This window comes from Salmo salar, chromosome ssa11, assembly GCF_905237065.1.
Source record: "Salmo salar chromosome ssa11, Ssal_v3.1, whole genome shotgun sequence".
Classification (NCBI taxonomy): domain Eukaryota; kingdom Metazoa; phylum Chordata; class Actinopteri; order Salmoniformes; family Salmonidae; genus Salmo; species Salmo salar.
In genome coordinates, this window is record NC_059452.1 from 107,910,181 (window position 1) to 107,930,862 (window position 20,682).

Below are 20,682 nucleotides of genomic sequence, written 5' to 3' on the forward strand. Positions count from 1 at the left end.
ACTATTATTCTACAACGTAGAAAATAGTCAAAATAAAGAAAAACTTTTGAGAATGTATATATACAGTGCCTTCAGAAAGTATTCAGACCCCTTCCCATTTTCTACATTTTGTTACATTACAGCCTTATTCTAAAATTGATTAAAAACATTTTTTGGAAGCATCCCTGGCACAATCCCTACGGTGAAGCGTGGTGATGGCAGCATCATGTTGTGGGGATGTTTTTCAGCGGCAGGGACTGGGAGAATAGTCAGGAACGAGGGAAAGATGAACTGAGCAAAGTACAGAGAGATCCTTGATGAAAACCTGCTCCAGAGCGCTCAGGAACTCAGACTGGGGGCCGAAGGTTCACCTTCCAACAGAACAACGACCCTAAGCACACAGCCAAGACAACGCAGGAGTGGCTTCGGGACAAGTCTCTGAATGTAGTTGAGTGACCCAGCCAGAGCCCGGGCTTGAACCCGATCTAACAGCTCTGAAAATAGCTGTGCAGCGACGCCCTCCCATCCAACCTGACAGAGCTTGAGAGGATCTGCAGAAAAGAATGGGAGAAACTCCCCAAATACAGGTGTGCCAAGCTTGTAGCGTCATAACCAAGAAGACTCAAGGCTGTAATCGCTGCTAAAGGTGCTTCAACAAAGTACTGATTATAGGGTCTGAATACTTATGTAAATGTGATATTCAGATTTTTATTTTTAATACATTTGTATAAAAAAAAAATCCTAAAAAACTGTTTATGCTTTGTGATTATGAGCTTTTGTTTGTAGATTGATGAGGGGAATTGTTTTTTAAAAATTAATTTTAGAATAAGGCTGTAACGTCACCAAATGTGGAAAAAGTCAAGGGGTCTGAATACTCTTCGAATGCACTGTACACTGTATATACGAACACTACTAATAATAAAAATATATAATAATAATAATAATAATATATACATATCTGCAGTTTATGCAGTGGGAGCCCCTTTCTCTATAATGTCTGATTGTAACATATTGGCTAGAGGTTAAAGTAGGTTAATATGTTTGTCTACCTGTACTTGCCTAGTTAAATAAAGGTTAAATACAAAAAATAAAAAAATAAACACAAGTTCTCTCTCTCTCTCTCATTCTCTTTGTCTCTCTCCCTCCCTCTCTTTCTCGCTCTCTCTGCCTAATTGAGTTCTTGAGTTCACATTTAGGACCGTTGGTCTTCCTCCCTAACCTCTAACCCCAGTCACATGTTACTTCCTGTCTCAATCCCTCCATCACAACCTACTGTATCTTTCTGCCCCTCTCCCACTTCCTGTCTCCATCCCTCCATCACAACCTACTGTATCTTTCTGCCCCTCTCCCACTTCCTGTCTCCATCCCTCCATCACAACCTACTGTATCTTTCTGCCCCTCTCCCACTTCCTGTCTCCATCCCTCCATCACAATCTACTGTATCTTTCTGCCCCTCTCCTCACTTCCAGTCTCCATCCCTCCATCACAACCTACTGTTTCTTTCTCCCCCTCTCCTCACTTCCTGTCTCCATCCCAATCTCTATCCTCCTCCATCTCCCTCCCCTTGACTCTCTCTTATTCCCTCTCCTCTGTCTGTAGTGCCATCTGTAGACTGTTGAGATAGATGCTGTTTCTAGAAGCCAGAGGGCTGCTACTCCGTGAGGGGAGGGAGGCCTCCATTTCCGCATCTATTTCCAGGAAACCCCCACCCATCTGGGACTCGGGCAGGGCCTGGGCCTGGGCCTGGGCCTGCTGGTAGCGACGCTTCCTCTTCTTGGGTATCTGTCCCACGTTCAGGTCAAGAGAAGCATAGTTCAGGTCAGGTTGTTGTTGGGGCTGGGGCGCAGGCTGAAGAGAAGGAGTAGGAACAGTAGAATAATAATGTATTTGTCCTTTTTTTTTACTATCTATTACAAAGGAGTATTTCAGGTCGTGGTTGGTGGAGCTGGGGAATGGGCTGGGGAGGGGGCTGGGGAGGGGGGGCTGGGGGAGGGGGCTGGGGAGGGGGGTTGGGGGAGGGGGAGGGGGGATGGGGGGAGGGGGAGGGGGGATGGGGGAGAGGCTGGGGGAGGGGGGCTGGGGGGAGGGGGGAGGGGGAGGGGATGGGGGAGGGGGGCTGGGGGAGGGGGCTGGGGAACGGGCTGGGGAGGGGGGCTGGGGGAGGGGGCTGGGGAACGGGCTGGGGGAGTGGGGATGGGGGCTGGAGGAGGGGGGCTGGGGGAGGGGGGCTGGGGAACGGGCTGGGGGAGGGGGGCTGGGGAGGGGGGGCTGGGGGAGGCGGGATGGGGGAACAGGCTGGGGAGGGGGGCTGGGGAGGCGGGATGGGGGAACGGGCTGGGGGAGGAGAGCTGGGGAGGACTGGTGGAATGGGCTGGGGGATGGGGGCTGGGGGAGGGGCTGGAGGAGGGGGGGCTGGGGAACGGGCTGGGGGATGGGGGATGGGGAGGGGGGCTGGGGAGGGGCTGGAGGAGGCGGGATGGGGGAGGAGGGCTGGGGGAGGCCTGGGGGAACAGGCTGGGGGAGGGGGGCTGGGGAACGGGCTGGGGGAGGAGGGCTGGGGGAGGACTGGTGGAATGGGATGGGGGATGGGGGCTGGGGAGGGGCTGGAGGAGGGGGGCTGGGGAACGGGCTGGGGGAGGGGGGATGGGGAAGGAGGCTGGGGAGGGGGGCTGGGGAGGCGGGATGGGGGAGGAGGGCTGGGGGAGGCGGGATGGGGAGGAGGGCTGGGGGAGGGGGGCTGGGGAACGGGCTGGGGAGGGGGGCTGGGGAACGGGCTGGAGGAGGGGGGATGGGGAACGGGCTGGGGGAGGGGGGCTGGGGAACGGGCTGGGGATGGAGGGGGGACTGAACACTGAGATCTTACCCAATTTCTGAACACTGTTAGTATATTATATATGAACACTGTTATATTATATATGAACACTGTTATATTATATATGAACATTGTTAGTATATTATATATGAACACTGTTATATTATATATGAACACTGTTATATTATATATGAACACTGTTAGTATATTATATATGAACATTGTTATATTATATATGAACATTGTTAGTATATTATATATGAACACTGTTAGTATATTATATATGAACACTGTTATATTATATATGAACACTGTTATATTATATATGAACACTGTTATATATTATATATGAACACTGTTATATTATATATGAACACTGTTATATTATATATGGACACTGTTAGTATATTATATATGAACATTGTTAGTATATTATATATGGACACTGTTAGTATATCATATTACAAGAGGTCTCACGTTAAGAATTTCACTCTGCATTTTTACACCCGTTGTATCCTGTGCACGTGGTAAATAAAGTTCGAAACTTGAAAGTCGAATAGCATCCTGTCCTTGGTAACTGCTCATGCATTCAGAAAAATGGTACTATATATAGCTTATAGAGCGGATATTGGCTGCGATGTACACAGTGTGGTGTAGAGAACTAGAGATAGCCTTGACCACAGAGGATGACTGTGAACTACTTTAGTTAACAGATTTCTGTTAACATGGTGTGCTTCTCAATATAGTGTACTACTTTAGACCACAGCCCTATGGTACCCTATTCCCTATATAGTGCACTACTTTAGACTAGAGCCCTATGGCACCCTATTCCCTATATAGTGTACTACTTTAGACCACAGCAGTATGGTACCCTATTCCCTATATAGTGCACTACTTTAGACCAGAGTCCTATGGCACCCTATTCCCTATATATAGTGCACTACTTTAGACCAGAGCCCTATGGAACCCTATTCCCTATATAGTGCACTACTTTAGACCAGAGTCCTATGGCACCCTATTCCCTATATAGTGCACTACTTTAGACCAGAGTCCTATGGCACCCTATTCCCTATATAGTGCACTACTTTTGGTCAGAAGTGTTGAACTATAAAGGGAATATGGTGCTATTTGTAATGTAGCTTAATATGAGCAGTGTGGTCTAAGCGACTTGTGGTCTAAGCGATGTAACTTCAATATATATATAGGCCTATATAGACATTTTATTATTAGCATGAATACTGAGTGTAGGCGTAGTTCATTTCCTCTCAGAGTGGAAAATATAAATATATATATATAAATAGAAATATAGCTGACCGTCGTTTTCAATTATTACCATTATGAAATGAGAGTTTTTCATTCACATTTTGTTTTACGTGAGCATTGGCAGTTAATTAAAGTAAATCAAACAGTAAATCAAACTATGTCCTCTATATATTTTTGTTTTAATTTACACAGTACAGTTTAAAACCAAACTACAAAAACAAATGTTATTGTAATGACAGTTGTATGTGAACAATAATGAACAAGAATAATTTTGGCCCGACGTACGTACCTTTCTGTCATTTCTGGAACGTTGATTGGTCATGGATTCATAGCACAAGTCTTCACAGAACACACACACACACACACACAGAACACACACACACACACACACACACACACACACACACACACACACACACACACACACACACACACACACACACACACACACACACACACACACACACACACACACACACACACACACACACACACACACACACACACACACACACACACACACACACACACACACACACACACACACACACACACACACAGAACACACACAGACACACACACACAGAACACACACACACACACACACACACACAGAACACACACACACACACACACGAACACACACACACACACACACACACACACACACAACACACACACAGAACACACACACACACTATTTAGTCATAAACAAACATGTTTCCATTTAACTCAGGAAACTAGAACACAATCATGATCATATCTAAATGGAAGAAAAAACAACTGAATCTTGATCCAAGTTCAGACTATATAGTTTGACGTATCCAAGTTCAGACTATATATTATGATGTACCCAAGTTCAGACTATATAGTTTGATGTACCCAAGTTCAGACTATATAGTTTGATGTATCCAAGTTCAGACTATATATTATGATGTACCCAAGTTCAGACTATATAGTTTTGTTACTATTCGATGTCACTGTGTTGTTGGAGTAAGAACATAATGACATACTGATGAACTTTGCAGATTTATTTCCAGATACTCTCTGTCAGATAGCGTTCGCCAAAACAAAACACGAAGGTTGTTCTGCCTTATTCTACTGCAGCAGTTAGTAGGCAGTAAGATAGCTGACTTGTAAAAAAAAAAGTATTCTTATCGGTCAGCTACGACACTGTTGTATTTATAGCGCTGTTACAACTGTAAATGAAACTGTACGCGTTTTGTTGTTGTGAAGGTTAGAATTTATAGACACTTGTTTTAAATAAAAAAACTGGCTGTACATTTTTTGTCAACTTCCATCGTAAAGCAATGTGAGATGATACAGCCTTAGAGCAGTTGTATTCAAAGTCAGGGTCGCGGGGGAAGAGCGGTTACGTCGCTAATATACTTTTTTAAAATTACATTTTATTATTATTATTTTTTTTTGGGGGGGGGCAAAAATAGTACAGATTATTTAATGGGACAAAATAATAAAAATTTTTTTGAGAAAGATCATTAAAAAAAAATAAAAAATTGTATTGAGTAAATGTATTCATTGGTTAATTTTCATTTTGATAAGAGGTAAAAATGCAATGAATGAAAGGTTATTTGTTGATGTAAAAACCTACATTGACTGTTGTATCATTAGGCAGTAATAGTTATTTATATTGAGGGATACCTGGAGGTCACCAGACCTCTGAAATTAAAACAGTTGTCATTCTCCCCCGGGGAAAATATAGATTTTTTAAAACCTGGGCCTCACAAAGTATTTGGAGAAAACAAAAGCATGTAACCCTCCACATCCAAAATTATAATTCAAACTAAATAGCAGAGAATATGAAATCCCTTGTTAGTAGGCTATCGTTGTTGTAGACGTGATTTCCATCAAATCATCCCCGCGGCTGAGAACCACTAGTGTATTCACACCATATATTCCCGTTATCCGCTAGAACACGGCATTTACTCGTTTCAGCGATGAGGGCCGTCCACACCAAAGCCGAGAACTATCACGATAAATTACACACAACTATAAAACGTTGGCGAACATCCACACTAGAGGAAAGTGTATCGTCCAACCTACAGTAGCCTGCACCTGTCAATCAACTGATCAACGCATCCTACATACTCATGTTAAAAAAGGTGGTAACTGCATCCTACTGCACGCTGTATACTCATGTTAAAAAAGGTGGTAACTGCATCCTACTGCACGCTGTATACTCATGTTAAAAAAGGTGGTAACTGCATCCTACTGCACGCTGTATACTCATGTTAAAAAAGGTGGTAACTGAGCCCATATAGTGCTGGTTCATTGTCATAGTGACAACTGTAAATACTACTTCAATGTAGGTTACATGTAGTCTAATGATAAATAGAATTAGAATTAGAATTAGAATGTATTAGAATTAGAATGTAGTCTAATGATAAATAGAATTAGAATTAGAATTAGAATGTATTAGAATTAGAATGTAGTCTAATGATAAATAGAATTAGAATTAGAATTAGAATGTATTAGAATTAGAATGTAGTCTAATGATAAATAGAATTAGAATTAGAATTAGAATTAGAATGTATTAGAATAAGAATGTAGTCTAATGATAAATAGAATTAGAATTAGAATGTATTAGAATTAGAATGTAGTCTAATGATAAATAGAATTAGAATTAGAATTAGAATGTATTAGAATAAGAATGTAGTCTAATGATAAATAGAATTAGAATTAGAATGTATTAGAATTAGAATGTAGTCTAATGATAAATAGAATTAGAATTAGAATGTATTAGAATTAGAATGTAGTCTAATGATAAATAGAATTAAATGTAGAAAATAAATAACAAACGCTGTTTGACCTGCACATCTTTTACATCATGTTATTGCTTGCCTCGTTGCTTTAATTTTTATTTTATTTTATTTAACTTTTATTTAACTAGGCAATTCAATTAAACAACAGACGGATCTACAGTTGCTCAAGTGGTTTGTAAGTGATTTCCATTTTTGAAATGGATGTCAATTCGTTTGGATATTATTTTTCACTGTTCTCATCCCTGTCTGTCACGTGCAACCGTTTAATAATGAGTCCAACTATGCACTCAATTCAATTTACATTTACATTCAAGTTAAGGGCTTTTATTGGCATGGGAAACATATGTTTACATTACCAAAGCAAGTGAAATAGATAATAAATAATAAACTCTCTTTTTGCAACTTTCTCAAAACAGTTCATTCCTATTTTACATTCAGCAATTAGCAAGAGCAAGAGGTCTAGTATAACAATGTATACAACATTAATGTCCTATAGTTTTTGTAGAATATAGTTTTTCCTTGGATTTCACAAGACGAATAGCAGAGAGGCTTGCGTCCGTAGCCTATAGCCTGTTGCGCACCGGAAAAGCTGGAAGAGTGAAGCTAGAGTTGTTTAGCCGAAGAAGTTAAATATTAGCTAGATATCAGGCCACTCATTGGCTAAATATTAGCTAGATATCAGGCCACTCATTGGCTAAATATTAGCTAGATATTAGGCCACTCATTGGCTAAATATTAGCTAGATATCAGGCCACTCATTGGCTAAATATTAGCTAGATATCAGGCCACTCATTGGCTAAATATTAGCTAGATATCAGGCCACTCATTGGTTAAATATTAGCTAGATATCAGGCCACTCATTGGCTAAATATTAGCTAGATATCAGGCCACTCATTGGTTAAATATTAGCTAGATATCAGGCCACTCATTGGCTAAATATTAGCTAGATATCAGGCCACTCATTGGCTAAATATTAGCTAGATATCAGGCCACTCATTGGCTAAATATTAGCTAGATATCAGGCCACTCATTGGTTAAATATTAGCTAGATATCAGGCCACTCATTGGCTAAATATTAGCTAGATATCAGGCCACTCATTGGCTAAATATTAGCTAGATATCAGGCCACTCATTGGCTAAATATCAGGGCTATAAATATTTACCTGTCAAAGTGCAAGAAAAAAAAGTGAACAGATTATGAAATCTGTTAATTGGCATCCATAGTAACTGGCATGCATAGTAACTGGCATGCATAGTTAACTGGCATGCATAGTAACTGGCATCCATAGTAACTGGCATCCATAGTAACTGGCATGCATAGTAACTGGCATGCATAGTTAACTGGCATGCATAGTAACTGGCATCCATAGTAACTGGCATGCATAGTTAACTGGCATGCATAGTAACTGGCATCCATAGTAACTGGCATCCATAGTAACTGGCATGCATAGTAACTGGCATCCATAGTAACTGGCATCCATAGTAACTGGCATGCATTGTAACTGGCATGCATAGTAACTGGCATGCATAGTAACTGGCATCCATAGTAACTGGCATGCATAGTAACTGGCATCCATAGTAACTGGCATCCATAGTAACTGGCATGCATAGTTAACTGGCATGCATAGTAACTGGCATGCATAGTAACTGGCATCCATAGTAACTGGCATCCATAGTAACTGGCATGCATAGTTAACTGGCATGCATAGTAACTGGCATCCATAGTAACTGGCATCCATAGTAACTGGCATCCATAGTAACTGGCATGCATAGTAACTGGCATGCATAGTAACTGGCATCCATAGTAACTGGCATCCATAGTAACTGGCATCCATAGTAACTGGCATGCATAGTTAACTGGCATGCATAGTAACTGGCATCCATAGTAACTGGCATGCATAGTTAACTGGCATGCATAGTAACTGGCATCCATAGTAACTGGCATCCATAGTAACTGGCATGCATAGTAACTGGCATCCATAGTAACTGGCATCCATAGTTAACTGGCATCCATAGTAACTGGCATCCATTGTAACTGGCATGCATAGTAACTGGCATGCATAGTTAACTGGCATGCATAGTAACTGGCATGCATAGTAACTGGCATGCATAGTAACTGGCATCCATAGTAACTGGCATCCATAGTAACTGGCATGCATTGTAACTGGCATGCATAGTAACTGGCATCCATAGTAACTGGCATCCATAGTAACTGGCATCTATAGTAACTGGCATGCATAGTTAACTGGCATGCATAGTAACTGGCATCCATAGTAACTGGCATCCATAGTAACTGGCATGCATTGTAACTGGCATGCATAGTAACTGGCATCCATAGTAACTGGCATGCATAGTAACTGGCATGCATAGTAACTGGCATGCATAGTAACTGGCATGCATAGTAACTGGCATCCATAGTAACTGGCATGCATAGTAACTGGCATCCATAGTAACTGGCATGCATAGTAACTGGCATGCATAGTAACTGGCATGCATAGTAACTGGCATGCAGAGTAACTGGCATCCATAGTAACTGGCATCCATAGTAACTGGCATGCATAGTTAACTGGCATGCATAGTAACTGGCATGCATAGTAACTGGCATGCATAGTAACTGGCATCCATAGTAACTGGCATCCATAGTAACTGGCATCCATAGTAACTGGCATGCATAGTTAACTGCATGGTATTTTCAAATGCCAGTCATGTTACAAATCATGTCATTGCTACATTGCCTGGACATACAATAGAGGAAGTTAAAGTGTACAAATATTTGGGTGTGTGGGCTGATAAGCTGAGCTTCACTGTGCATGTAGAGAACTTGATAAGGAAGCTCAAGCTGAGAATAGGATTTTATTACCGGCATAAGGCTTGTTTTTCTCTGGAGGCCAGGAAGGAGCTGGTACGATGTACATTACTGTCGGTTTTAGATTTTAGTGATGTTATATATGTGCAGGCCTCAGCCACTACCCTGAGAGCACTTGATTCAGTGTATCATGCGGCCCACAGGTTCATTACAAATCAGAAACATCTAACACATCATTGTGATCTCTACAGCGCTGTTGGCTGGTCGTCATTGACCCTTGTGTAGGTTTAAACACTGGTATACACTGATTTATAAGGCCATACTGGGTAAAATGCCATTTTATCTCTGTTTATTTTTTAGTCAGGTCAGCAAATAAATATAAATTACAATCCCATTCTCATTTGCTTCTAACAGTACCAAAAAATTAGAGCAGGTCATGATAGAAATAGTTTTAGTTCCTCAGCTCCGTGGTCCTGGAATTCTCTCCTGAACATTTACCAATTTGATGATCTAGTTTCGGTGGTGGAGTTTAAACACTTGATCAATTTATATATCATAGAAGAGTGTAAATGTTTTTAGCCCAGCTGTTTTTTAGTCAAGATGTTTGTGATTTTTACGTTAAATGTTTTTGTTGTACTGTACGTGTGTTTATAGTTGTGTTTAATGGTGTGTTAGTGAATGTTTCGTTGTACTGTATGTGTGTTTATAGTTGTGTTTAATGGTGTGTTAGTGAATGTTTTTGTTGTACTGTATGTGTGTTTATAGTTGTGTTTAATGTTGTGTTAGTGTAATGTAATATGTTTTGTCTGAAACGTTGTTCCCCTGCTGCTATTGGACCAGGTCTCTCTTGGAACAGAGATATTTATCTCAATGAGAATAAACCTGTATAAATAAAGGTAAAATAAAAAAAATAAAAAAATTGATATTAGCCCTCTGATTACAGTAAAGAACAAGACAATAACCGCTTAAAAATCCCGTTTTGAATGCTTCGTGCCGAAATAACTGCATCATATCAAATTGAATAGATCACAAGCGCCGAATACAACTGGTGTAGACTTTACCGTAAAATGCTTGTTTTACCAGCCTTTCCCAACACAAGAGGAGTAGCATCAAATCCACATGGACTTTTATCCTCTCCATTCCGTAGCAACTCCTCCAACACCCGATTTAATCAATTTACTAGTTTTCCGCATTGAGGAACCATCTCCTTTCGACTCCAGAATTCCATTGAACTTTTCTAGATTCCTCTGCTAAACTCAGCTTCCACAAAGCGTCCAGATCCCAGAGACCACAAAAGGGTCTTCTATGCCAAACTACACATACCTTGGCCTAAACATCAGCGCCACAGGTAACTTCCACAAAACCATGAACGATCTGAGAGACAAGGCCATCAAAAGGAACATAAAATTCGACATACCAATTAGGATCTGGCTAAAAATACTTGAATCAGTTATAGGACCCATTGCCCTTTATGGTTGTGAGGTCTGGGGTCCTGCTCACCAACCAAGAATTCACAAAATGGGACAAACACCAAATTGAGACTCTGCATGCAGAATTCTGCAAAAATATCCTCCACGAACAACGTAGAACACCAAATAATGCATGCAGAGCAGAATTAGGCCGATACCCGCTAATTATCAAAATCCAGAAAAGAGCCGTTAAATTCTACAACCACCTAAAAGGAAGCGATTCCCAAACCTTCCATAACAAAGCCATCACCTACAGAGAGATGAACCTGGAGAAGAGTCCCCTAAGGAAGCTGGTCCTGGGGCTCTGTTCACAAACACAAACACACCCCACAGAGCCCCAGGACAGCAACACAATTAGACCCAACCAAATCATGAGAAAACAAAAAGATAATTACTTGACACATTGGAAAGAATTAAAACAAAGAAACAGAGCAGACTAGGATTCTATTTGGCCCTAAACAGAGAGGACACAGTGGCAGAATATCTGACCACTCTGACTGACACAAACTTAAGGAAAGCTTTGACTATGTACAGACTCAGTGAGCATAGCCTTGCTATTGAGAAAGGCCGCCGTAGGCAGAACTGGCTCTCAAGAGAAGACAGGCTATGTGCACACTGCCCACAAAATGAGGTGGAAACTGAGCTGCACTTCCTGACCTGCCAAATGTATGACCATATTGGAAACACATATTTCCACCAGATTACACAGACACACAAAGAATTCGAAAAAAATCACATTTTGATAAACTCACATATCTACTGGGTGAAATACCACAGTGTGTAATCACAGCAGCAAGATTTGTGACCTGTTGCCACAAGAAAAGGTCAACCAGTGAAGAACAAACACCATTGTAAATACAACCCATATTTATGTTCATTTATTTTCTCCTGGTACTTGAACTATTTGCACATCATTACAACACTGTATATAGACATAATATGACATTTGTAATGTCTATACTCCTTTGGAACTTTTGTGAGTGTAATGTTTACTGTTCATTTTTTAAAGTTTGTTTCACTTTTGTTTATTATCTATTTCACTTGCTTTGGCAACGTTAACATATGTTTCCTATGCCAAGAAAGCCCCTTAAATTGGATTGGATTGAGAGAGAGAGAGAGAGAGAGAGAGAGAGAGAGAGAGAGAGAGAGAGAGAGAGAGAGAGAGAGAGAGAGAGAGAGAGAGAGAGAGAGAGAGAGAGAGAAGGGTTCTATACTGAAGTTATGCTAGAATACATGAATTCAAAAATACTGACATTTAATCGATTACAAGGGGGGGGCCATCCGTCCATTAGGCCACCCGTCCACAAGTTGAAGAATTTAGCATTTTTCAAACACCTGAAACAGCTTTTTTCCTGCCATCTATAGCCATAATTATTATACTTAATTCTATGTAAAAAAAAATATATATTTAAAAAAATTATGCTCACTTTATCTGGGTATATAAGCATATCTACCTCCTGAGGTGACTGGTGGTTATTACATTAATAAAGATAACTAAATATACTTCAATGCATCTCTGCTCAAATATTGAAAAGTACGTGAGTCTTATTCAGTACATTTAGTTATGGCTTGCTTTTCTCAAGTCTACCAAACTTACCAGCAGACATGCCAGCTAAGATAGTTAGACAAGCTAGCTACTCTATCTTGATAGCCTGAAAATGGCTTCTTAGTAGCTAGTTATAAGGTTGGGAGATTGGGAACCTATCTGGGCTAGCTAAAGTCAACTTCATGAAACTGCTAGGTGGCTAATAATATTACAGAGAAACAATATATATATATATATAATTTGTATATTTTTTTTAAAGGACAAATCTGAGAAAACACGTGCCCCTGTGCCTCCTATGGGTATGGTGCCTTTGCATGTGGGGATGTTTCCATAGATATTATGTTATGTGATGTTATGTCACCTGTAGTGATGTTTCCATAGATATTATATTATGTTATGTGATGTTATGTGATGTTATGTCACCTGTAGTGATGTTTCCATAAATATTATATTATGTTATGTGATGTTATGTCACCTGTAGTGATGTTTCCATAGATATTATATTATGTTATGTGATGTTATGTGATGTTATGTCACCTGTAGTGATGTTTCCATAAATATTATATTATGTTATGTGATGTTATGTGATGTTATGTCACCTGTAGTGATGTTTCCATAAATATTATATTATGTTATGTGATGTTATGTCACCTGTAGTGATGTTTCCATAGATATTATATTATGTTATGTGATGTTATGTCACCTGTAGTGATGTTTCCATAGATATTATATTATGTTATGTGATGTTATGTCACCTGTAGTGATGTTTCCATAGATATTATATTATGTTATGTGATGTTATGTCACCTGTAGTGATGTTTCCATAGATATTATATTATGTTATGTGATGTTATGTGATGTTATGTCACCTGTAGTGATGTTTCCATAGATATTATATTATGTTATGTGATGTTATGTGATGTTATGTCACCTGTAGTGATGTTTCCATAGATATTATATTATGTTATGTGATGTTATGTCACCTGTAGTGATGTTTCCATAGATATTATATTATGTTATGTGATGTTATGTCACCTGTAGTGATGTTTCCATAGATATTATATTATGTTATGTGATGTTATGTCACCTGTAGTGATGTTTCCATAGATATTATATTATGTTATGTGATGTTATGTCACCTGTAGTGATGTTTCCATAGATATTATATTATGTTATGTGATGTTATGTCACCTGTAGTGATGTTTCCATAGATATTATATTATGTTATGTGATGTTATGTCACCTGTAGTGATGTTTCCATAGATATTATATTATGTTATGTGATGTTATGTCACCTGTAGTGATGTTTCCATAGATATTATATTATGTTATGTGATGTTATGTGATGTTATGTCACCTGTAGTGATGTTTCCATAGATATTATATTATGTTATGTGATGTTATGTCACCTGTAGTGATGTTTCCATAGATATTATATTATGTTATGTGATGTTATGTCACCTGTAGTGATGTTTCCATAGATATTATATTATGTTATGTGATGTTATGTGATGTTATGTCACCTGTAGTGATGTTTCCATAGATATTATATTATGTTATGTGATGTTATGTCACCTGTAGTGATGTTTCCATAGATATTATATTATGTTATGTGATGTTATGTGATGTTATGTCACCTGTAGTGATGTTTCCATAGATATTATATTATGTTATGTGATGTTATGTCACCTGTAGTGATGTTTCCATAGATATTATATTATGTTATATTATGTTATGTGATGTTATGTCACCTGTAGTGATGTTTCCATAGATATTATATTATGTTATGTGATGTTATGTCACCTGTAGTGATGTTTCCATAGATATTATATTATGTTATGTGATGTTATGTGATGTTATGTCACCTGTAGTGATGTTTCCATAAATATTATATTATGTTATGTGATGTTATGTCACCTGTAGTGATGTTTCCATAGATATTATATTATGTTATATTATGTTATATTATGTTATGTCACCTATAGTGATGTTTCCATAGATGGGATTCTCCTGCTGCTGATTCTCCTCTTCCTCCTCTTCCTCCTCCAATCTACTAAGACGGGAAACACAGCCAGGACCACATCAATCAGATACATCAATATACATCAATATACATCAATATACATCAATATACATCAATATACATCACATACATTAAAATACATTAATATACATCAATATACATCACATACATCAATATACATCAATATACATCAATATACATTAATATACATCAACATACATCAATATACATCACATACATTAAAATACATTAATATACATCAATATACATCACATACATCAATATACATCAATATACATTAATATACATCAACATACATCAATATACATCACATACATTAAAATACATTAATATACATCAATATACATCACATACATCAATATACATCAATATACATTAATATACATCAATATACATCAATATACATTAATATACATCAACATAGATCAATATACATCACATACATTAAAATATATCAATATACATCAATATACATCACATACATTAATATACATCAATATACATTAATATGTATCAATATACATTAATATACATCAATATACATCACATACAATAATATACATCAATATACATCAATATACATCAAGATACATTAATATACATTAATATACATCAATATACATTAATATACATCAATATACATTAATATACATCAATATACATCACATACATCAATATACATCACATACATTAAAATACATTAATATACATCAATATACATTAATATACATCAATATACATCACATACATTAATATACATCAATATACATCAATATACATCATCACACATTAATATACATCAATATACATTAATATACATCAATATACATTAATATACATCAATATACATCACATACATCAATATACATCACATACATTAAAATACATTAATATACATCAATATACATTAATATACATCAATATACATCACATACATTAATATACATCAATATACATCAATATACATCAAGATACATCAATATACATTAATATACATCAATATACATTAATATACATCAATATACATCACATATATTAATATACATCAATATACATCACATACATCACATACATCAATATACATCAATATACATCAATATACATCAATATACAGCAATATACATCACATACATCAATATACAATATATATCAATATATGGTTTCATCAGACCAGAGAATCTTGTTTCTCATGGTCTGAGAGTCTTTAGGTGCCTTTTGGCAAACTCCAAGCGGGCTGTCATGTGACTTTTACTGAGGAGTGGCTTCCGTCTGGTCACTCTACCATAAAGGCCAGATTGGTGGAGTTCTGCAGAGATGGTTGTCCTTCTGGAAGGTTCTCCCATCTCCACAGAGGAACTCTGGAGTTCTGTCAGAGTGACCATCAGGTTCTTGGTCACCTCCCCAACCAAGGCCCTTCTCCCCCAATTGCTCAGTTTGGCCGGGCGGCCAGCTCTAGGAAGAGTCTTGGTGGTTCCAAACTTCTTCCATTTAAGAATGATGGAGGCCACTGTGTTCTTGGGGAGCTTCAATGCTGCAGACATTTTTTGGTACCTTTCCCCAGATCTGTGCCTCGACACAATCCTGTCTCGGAACTCTACAGACAATTCCTTCGACCTCATGGCTTGGTTTTTGCTCTAACATGCACTGTCAACTGTGGGACCTTATATAGACAGGTGTGTGCCTTTCCAAATCATGTCCAATCAATTGAATTTACCACAGGTGGACTCCAGTCAAGTTGTAGAAACATCTCAAGGATGATCAATGGAAACAGGATGCACCTGAGCTCAATTTAGAGTCTCATAGCAAAGGGTCTGAATACTTATGTAAATAAGTTTATTTGTATTTTTAATGAATTTGAAAAAAATTATAAAAACCTGTTTTTGCTTTGTAATTATTGAGGTAGTGTGTGTAGATTGATGAGGGGGAAAAAAATAATTCAATCTATTTTAGTATAAGGCTGTAACGTAACAAAATGTGGAAAAAGTCAAGGGGTCTGAATACTTTTCGATACTGTACATTTGAGATGAGTGATTCATGTCAGATCACTGACTAGACATGTGCTGTGTAAACACACACACACACACACACACACACACACACACACACACACACACACACACACACACACACACACACACACACACACACACACACACACACACACACACACATTTTAGAAAAGACATAAGACACACATACAAAGGTAGATGAAGCACATTACTGGAGTATGATAATAAACCCGTACCTCTCTCTTGGATAATGCTGTTGGTTGAGAAACTCCTCATTGTCTGTCAAAACAAAATGGTGGACAATCACTTTCCTGCGAGTCGATGAGACTGACAAAGTTAAGTTAAGCAATGCTGATGAACAAAATAGCCTACAGAATGACAGATGCCATTTATGTTGCTGCAAGAGAGGTAAGAGAGGTAAGAGACGTAAGAGAGGTGAGCGAGGTAAGAGAGGTGAGAGAGGTAAGAGAGGTAAGAGAGGAAGAGAGGTGAGAGAGGTGAGAGAGGTGAGAGAGGTAAGAGAGGTAAGAGAGGTGAGAGAGGTGAGAGAGGTAAGAGAGGAAGAGAGGTAAGAGAGGTGAGAGAGGTAAGAGAGGTAAGAGACGTAAGAGAGGTGAGCGAGGTAAGAGAGGTGAGAGAGGTAAGAGAGGTAAGAGAGGAAGAGAGGAAGAGAGGTGAGAGAGGTAAGAGAGGTAAGAGAGGAAGAGAGGAAGAGAGGTGAGAGAGGTAAGAGAGGAAGAGAGGAAGAGAGGTGAGAGACGTAAGAGAGTTTAGAGAGGTAAGAGAGGTAAGAGAGGAAGAGAGGTGAGAGAGGTAAGAGAGGTGAGAGAGGAAGAGAGGTAAGAGAGGAAGAGAGGTGAGAGAGGTGAGAGAGGTGAGAGAGGTGAGAGAGGTAAGAGAGGTAAGAGAGGTAAGAGAGGAAGAGTGGAAGAGAGGTAAGAGACGTAAGAGAGGTGAGAGAGGTAAGAGAGGTAAGAGAGGTAAGAGAGTTGAGAGAGGTGAGAGAGGAAGAGAGGTGAGAGAGGTGAGAGAGGTAAGAGACGTAAGAGAGGTGAGAGAGGTGAGAGAGGTAAGAGAGGTGAGAGAGGTAAGAGAGGTAAGAGAGGTAAGAGACGTAAGAGAGGTGAGAGAGGTGAGAGAGGTAAGAGAGGTAAGAGAGGAAGAGAGGAAGAGAGGTGAGAGAGGTAAGAGAGGAAGAGAGGAAGAGAGGTAAGAGACGTAAGAGAGTTTAGAGAGGTAAGAGAGGAAGAGAGGTGAGAGAGGTAAGAGAGGTGAGAGAGGAAGAGAGGTAAGAGAGGAAGAGAGGTGAGAGAGGTGAGAGAGGTGAGAGAGGTGAGAGAGGTAAGAGAGGTAAGAGAGGAAGAGAGGAAGAGAGGTGAGAGAGGTAAGAGAGGAAGAGAGGAAGAGAGGTGAGAGACGTAAGAGAGTTTAGAGAGGTAAGAGAGGAAGAGAGGTGAGAGAGGTAAGAGAGGTGAGAGAGGTAAGAGAGGTAAGAGAGGTGAGAGAGGTGAGAGAGGTGAGAGAGGTGAGAGAGGAAGAGAGGTAAGAGAGGAAGAGAGGTGAGAGAGGTGAGAGAGGTGAGAGAGGTAAGAGACGTAAGAGAGGTGAGAGAGGTAAGAGAGGTAAGAGAGGTAAGAGAGGAAGAGAGGAAGAGAGGTAAGAGACGTAAGAGAGTTTAGAGAGGTAAGAGAGGAAGAGAGGTGAGAGAGGTGAGAGAGGTGAGAGAGGAAGAGAGGTAAGAGAGGAAGAGAGGTGAGAGAGGTAAGAGAGGAAGAGAGGAAGAGAGGTGAGAGACGTAAGAGAGTTTAGAGAGGTAAGAGAGGAAGAGAGGTGAGAGAGGTAAGAGAGGTGAGAGAGGAAGAGAGGTAAGAGAGGAAGAGAGGTGAGAGAGGTGAGAGAGGTGAGAGAGGTGAGAGAGGTAAGAGAGGTAAGAGAGGTGAGAGAGTTGAGAGAGGTGAGAGAGGAAGAGAGGTGAGAGAGGTGAGAGAGGTGAGAGAGGAAGAGAGGTGAGAGAGGTGAGAGAGGTGAGAGAGGAAGAGAGGTGAGAGAGGTGAGAGAGGAAGAGAGGTGAGAGAGGTGAGAGAGGAAGAGAGGTGAGAGAGGTGAGAGAGGTGAGAGAGGAAGAGAGGTGAGAGAGGTGAGAGAGGTGAGAGAGGAAGAGAGGTAAGAGAGGAAGAGAGGTGAGAGAGGTGAGAGAGGTGAGAGAGGAAGAGAGGTAAGAGAGGAAGAGAGGTGAGAGAGGTGAGAGAGGTGAGAGAGGAAGAGAGGTAAGAGAGGAAGAGAGGTGAGAGAGGTGAGAGAGGTAAGAGACGTAAGAGAGGTGAGAGAGGTGAGAGAGGTGAGAGAGGTAAGAGACGTAAGAGAGGTAAGAGAGGTAAGAGAGGTAAGAGAGGAAGAGAGGTGAGAGAGGTAAGAGAGGTAAGAGATGTGAGAGAGGTGAGAGAGATGAGAGAGGTAAGAGAGGTAAGAGAGGTAAGAGAGGAAGAGAGGTGAGAGAGGTGAGAGAGGTAAGAGAGGTAAGAGAGGAAGAGAGGTGAGAGAGGTAAGAGAGGTGAGAGAGGTGAGAGAGATGAGAGAGGTAAGAGAGGTAAGAGAGGAAGAGAGGTAAGAGAGGTAAGAGAGGTGAGAGAGGTGAGAGAGGTGAGAGAGGTAAGAGAGGTGAGAGAGGTAAGAGAGGTGAGAGAGGTAAGAGAGGAAGAGAGGTGAGAGAGGTGAGAGAGGTAAGAGAGGTGAGAGAGGTAAGAGAGGTAAGAGAGGAAGAGAGGTGAGAGAGGTAAGAGAGGTGAGAGAGGTGAGAGAGGTGAGAGAGGTGAGAGAGGTGAGAGAGGTCAGAGAGGTGAGAGAGGTAAGAGAGGTGAGAGAGGTGCTCTGTGTCAGTCTCAGTGTTCTGTGTCAGTGTCTCTGTGTGTGTTCCTGGTGTCAGTGTGTTCCTGGTGTCAGTGTGTTCCTGGTGTCAGTGTGTCTGTGCTCTGTGTGTGTTCCTGGTGTCAGTGTGTTCCTGGTGTCAGTGTGTTCCTGGTGTCAGTGTGTTCCTGGTGTCAGTGTGTCTGTGCTCTGTGTGTGTTCCTGGTGTCAGTGTGTTCCTGGTGTCAGTATGTCAGTGTCTCTGTATGTTCCTGGTGTCAGTGTGTTCCTGGTGTCAGTGTGTCTGTGCTCTGTGTGTGTTCCTGGTGTCAGTGTGTTCCTGGTGTCAGTGTGTCAGTGTCTCTGTATGTTCCTGGTGTCTGAAGTTATTGTTTGTGTGGACGTATACAAAACACATTCAGGTCCATCATTATTATTATTGATAAAGATGAGCAAAAAATACCAACAAATGTAATAATACTATATTGAGCCATATTCTATGCAAAAAAAAAAAAAAGGGAAAATATATTATTTTAATCTAACACAATTGCTCGGAGAGAGAGATTTTATTCAACAAGTAATAATTTACCTGCTTTGTGTCTGGTGTCCCTGTGTCTCAGAATGCAGAGGGTGAGATTGAGACACACAGAGATGAAGAGAAGCAGACAGAATAAAGTCAGAGGTACTATGCACCAGGTACAACCTAGAAAACAAAAAAACAGAGAGAACGAGTTAGTTATGAGTCATAGATGGATCCACTCGGTCTGGACAAAGTCAGTCTGGACAAAGTTAATCTGGACAAAGTTAATCTGGACAAAGTTAATCTGGACAAAGTCGGTCTGGACAAAGTTAATCTGGACAAAGTTAATCTGGACAAAGTCGGTCTGGACAAAGTCAGTCTGGACAAAGTTAATCTGGACAAAGTTAATCTGGACAAAGTCAGTCTGGACAAAGTTAATCTGGACAAAGTCGGTCTGGACAAAAAATCGTTCTGGACAAAATCGTTCTGGACAAAATCGTTCTGGACAAAATCGTTCTGGACAAAATCGTTCTGGACAAAGTCGTTCTGGACAAATAGAGGGTTTATTGTTTTTAACATGTCTCTCATTCTGCTGTTATCCTTTTTCACA

At 39.9% G+C, this 20,682-nt stretch overlaps 1 protein-coding gene across 3 annotated transcripts in view; it reads right to left on the reverse strand.

Moving 5' to 3' along the window:
* Positions 1-491: 491 nt before the first annotated feature.
* Positions 492-20,682, reverse strand: part of LOC106563920 (uncharacterized) — a 23,461-nt gene continuing 3,270 nt past the window's right edge. Inside the window, exons 2-7 of one of the 3 annotated variants that reach the window (XR_006757737.1) lie at positions 20,142-20,255; positions 16,945-16,987; positions 14,635-14,708; positions 4,344-4,393; positions 1,304-1,827; positions 492-1,248 (exon numbers count right to left, since the gene is read on the reverse strand). Coding sequence is in view for 2 of the 3 variants with exons in the window: in XM_045690265.1 (XP_045546221.1) it covers positions 1,555-1,827; positions 4,344-4,393; positions 14,635-14,708; positions 16,945-16,987; positions 20,142-20,255 (554 nt within the window). In the remaining variant the exon portion in view is untranslated. Of the gene's footprint in view, positions 1,828-4,343; positions 4,394-14,634; positions 14,709-16,944; positions 16,988-20,141; positions 20,256-20,682 lie in introns of all 3 variants that reach the window. The other 2 variants (XM_045690265.1, XM_045690264.1) reach the window with 2 other exon arrangements.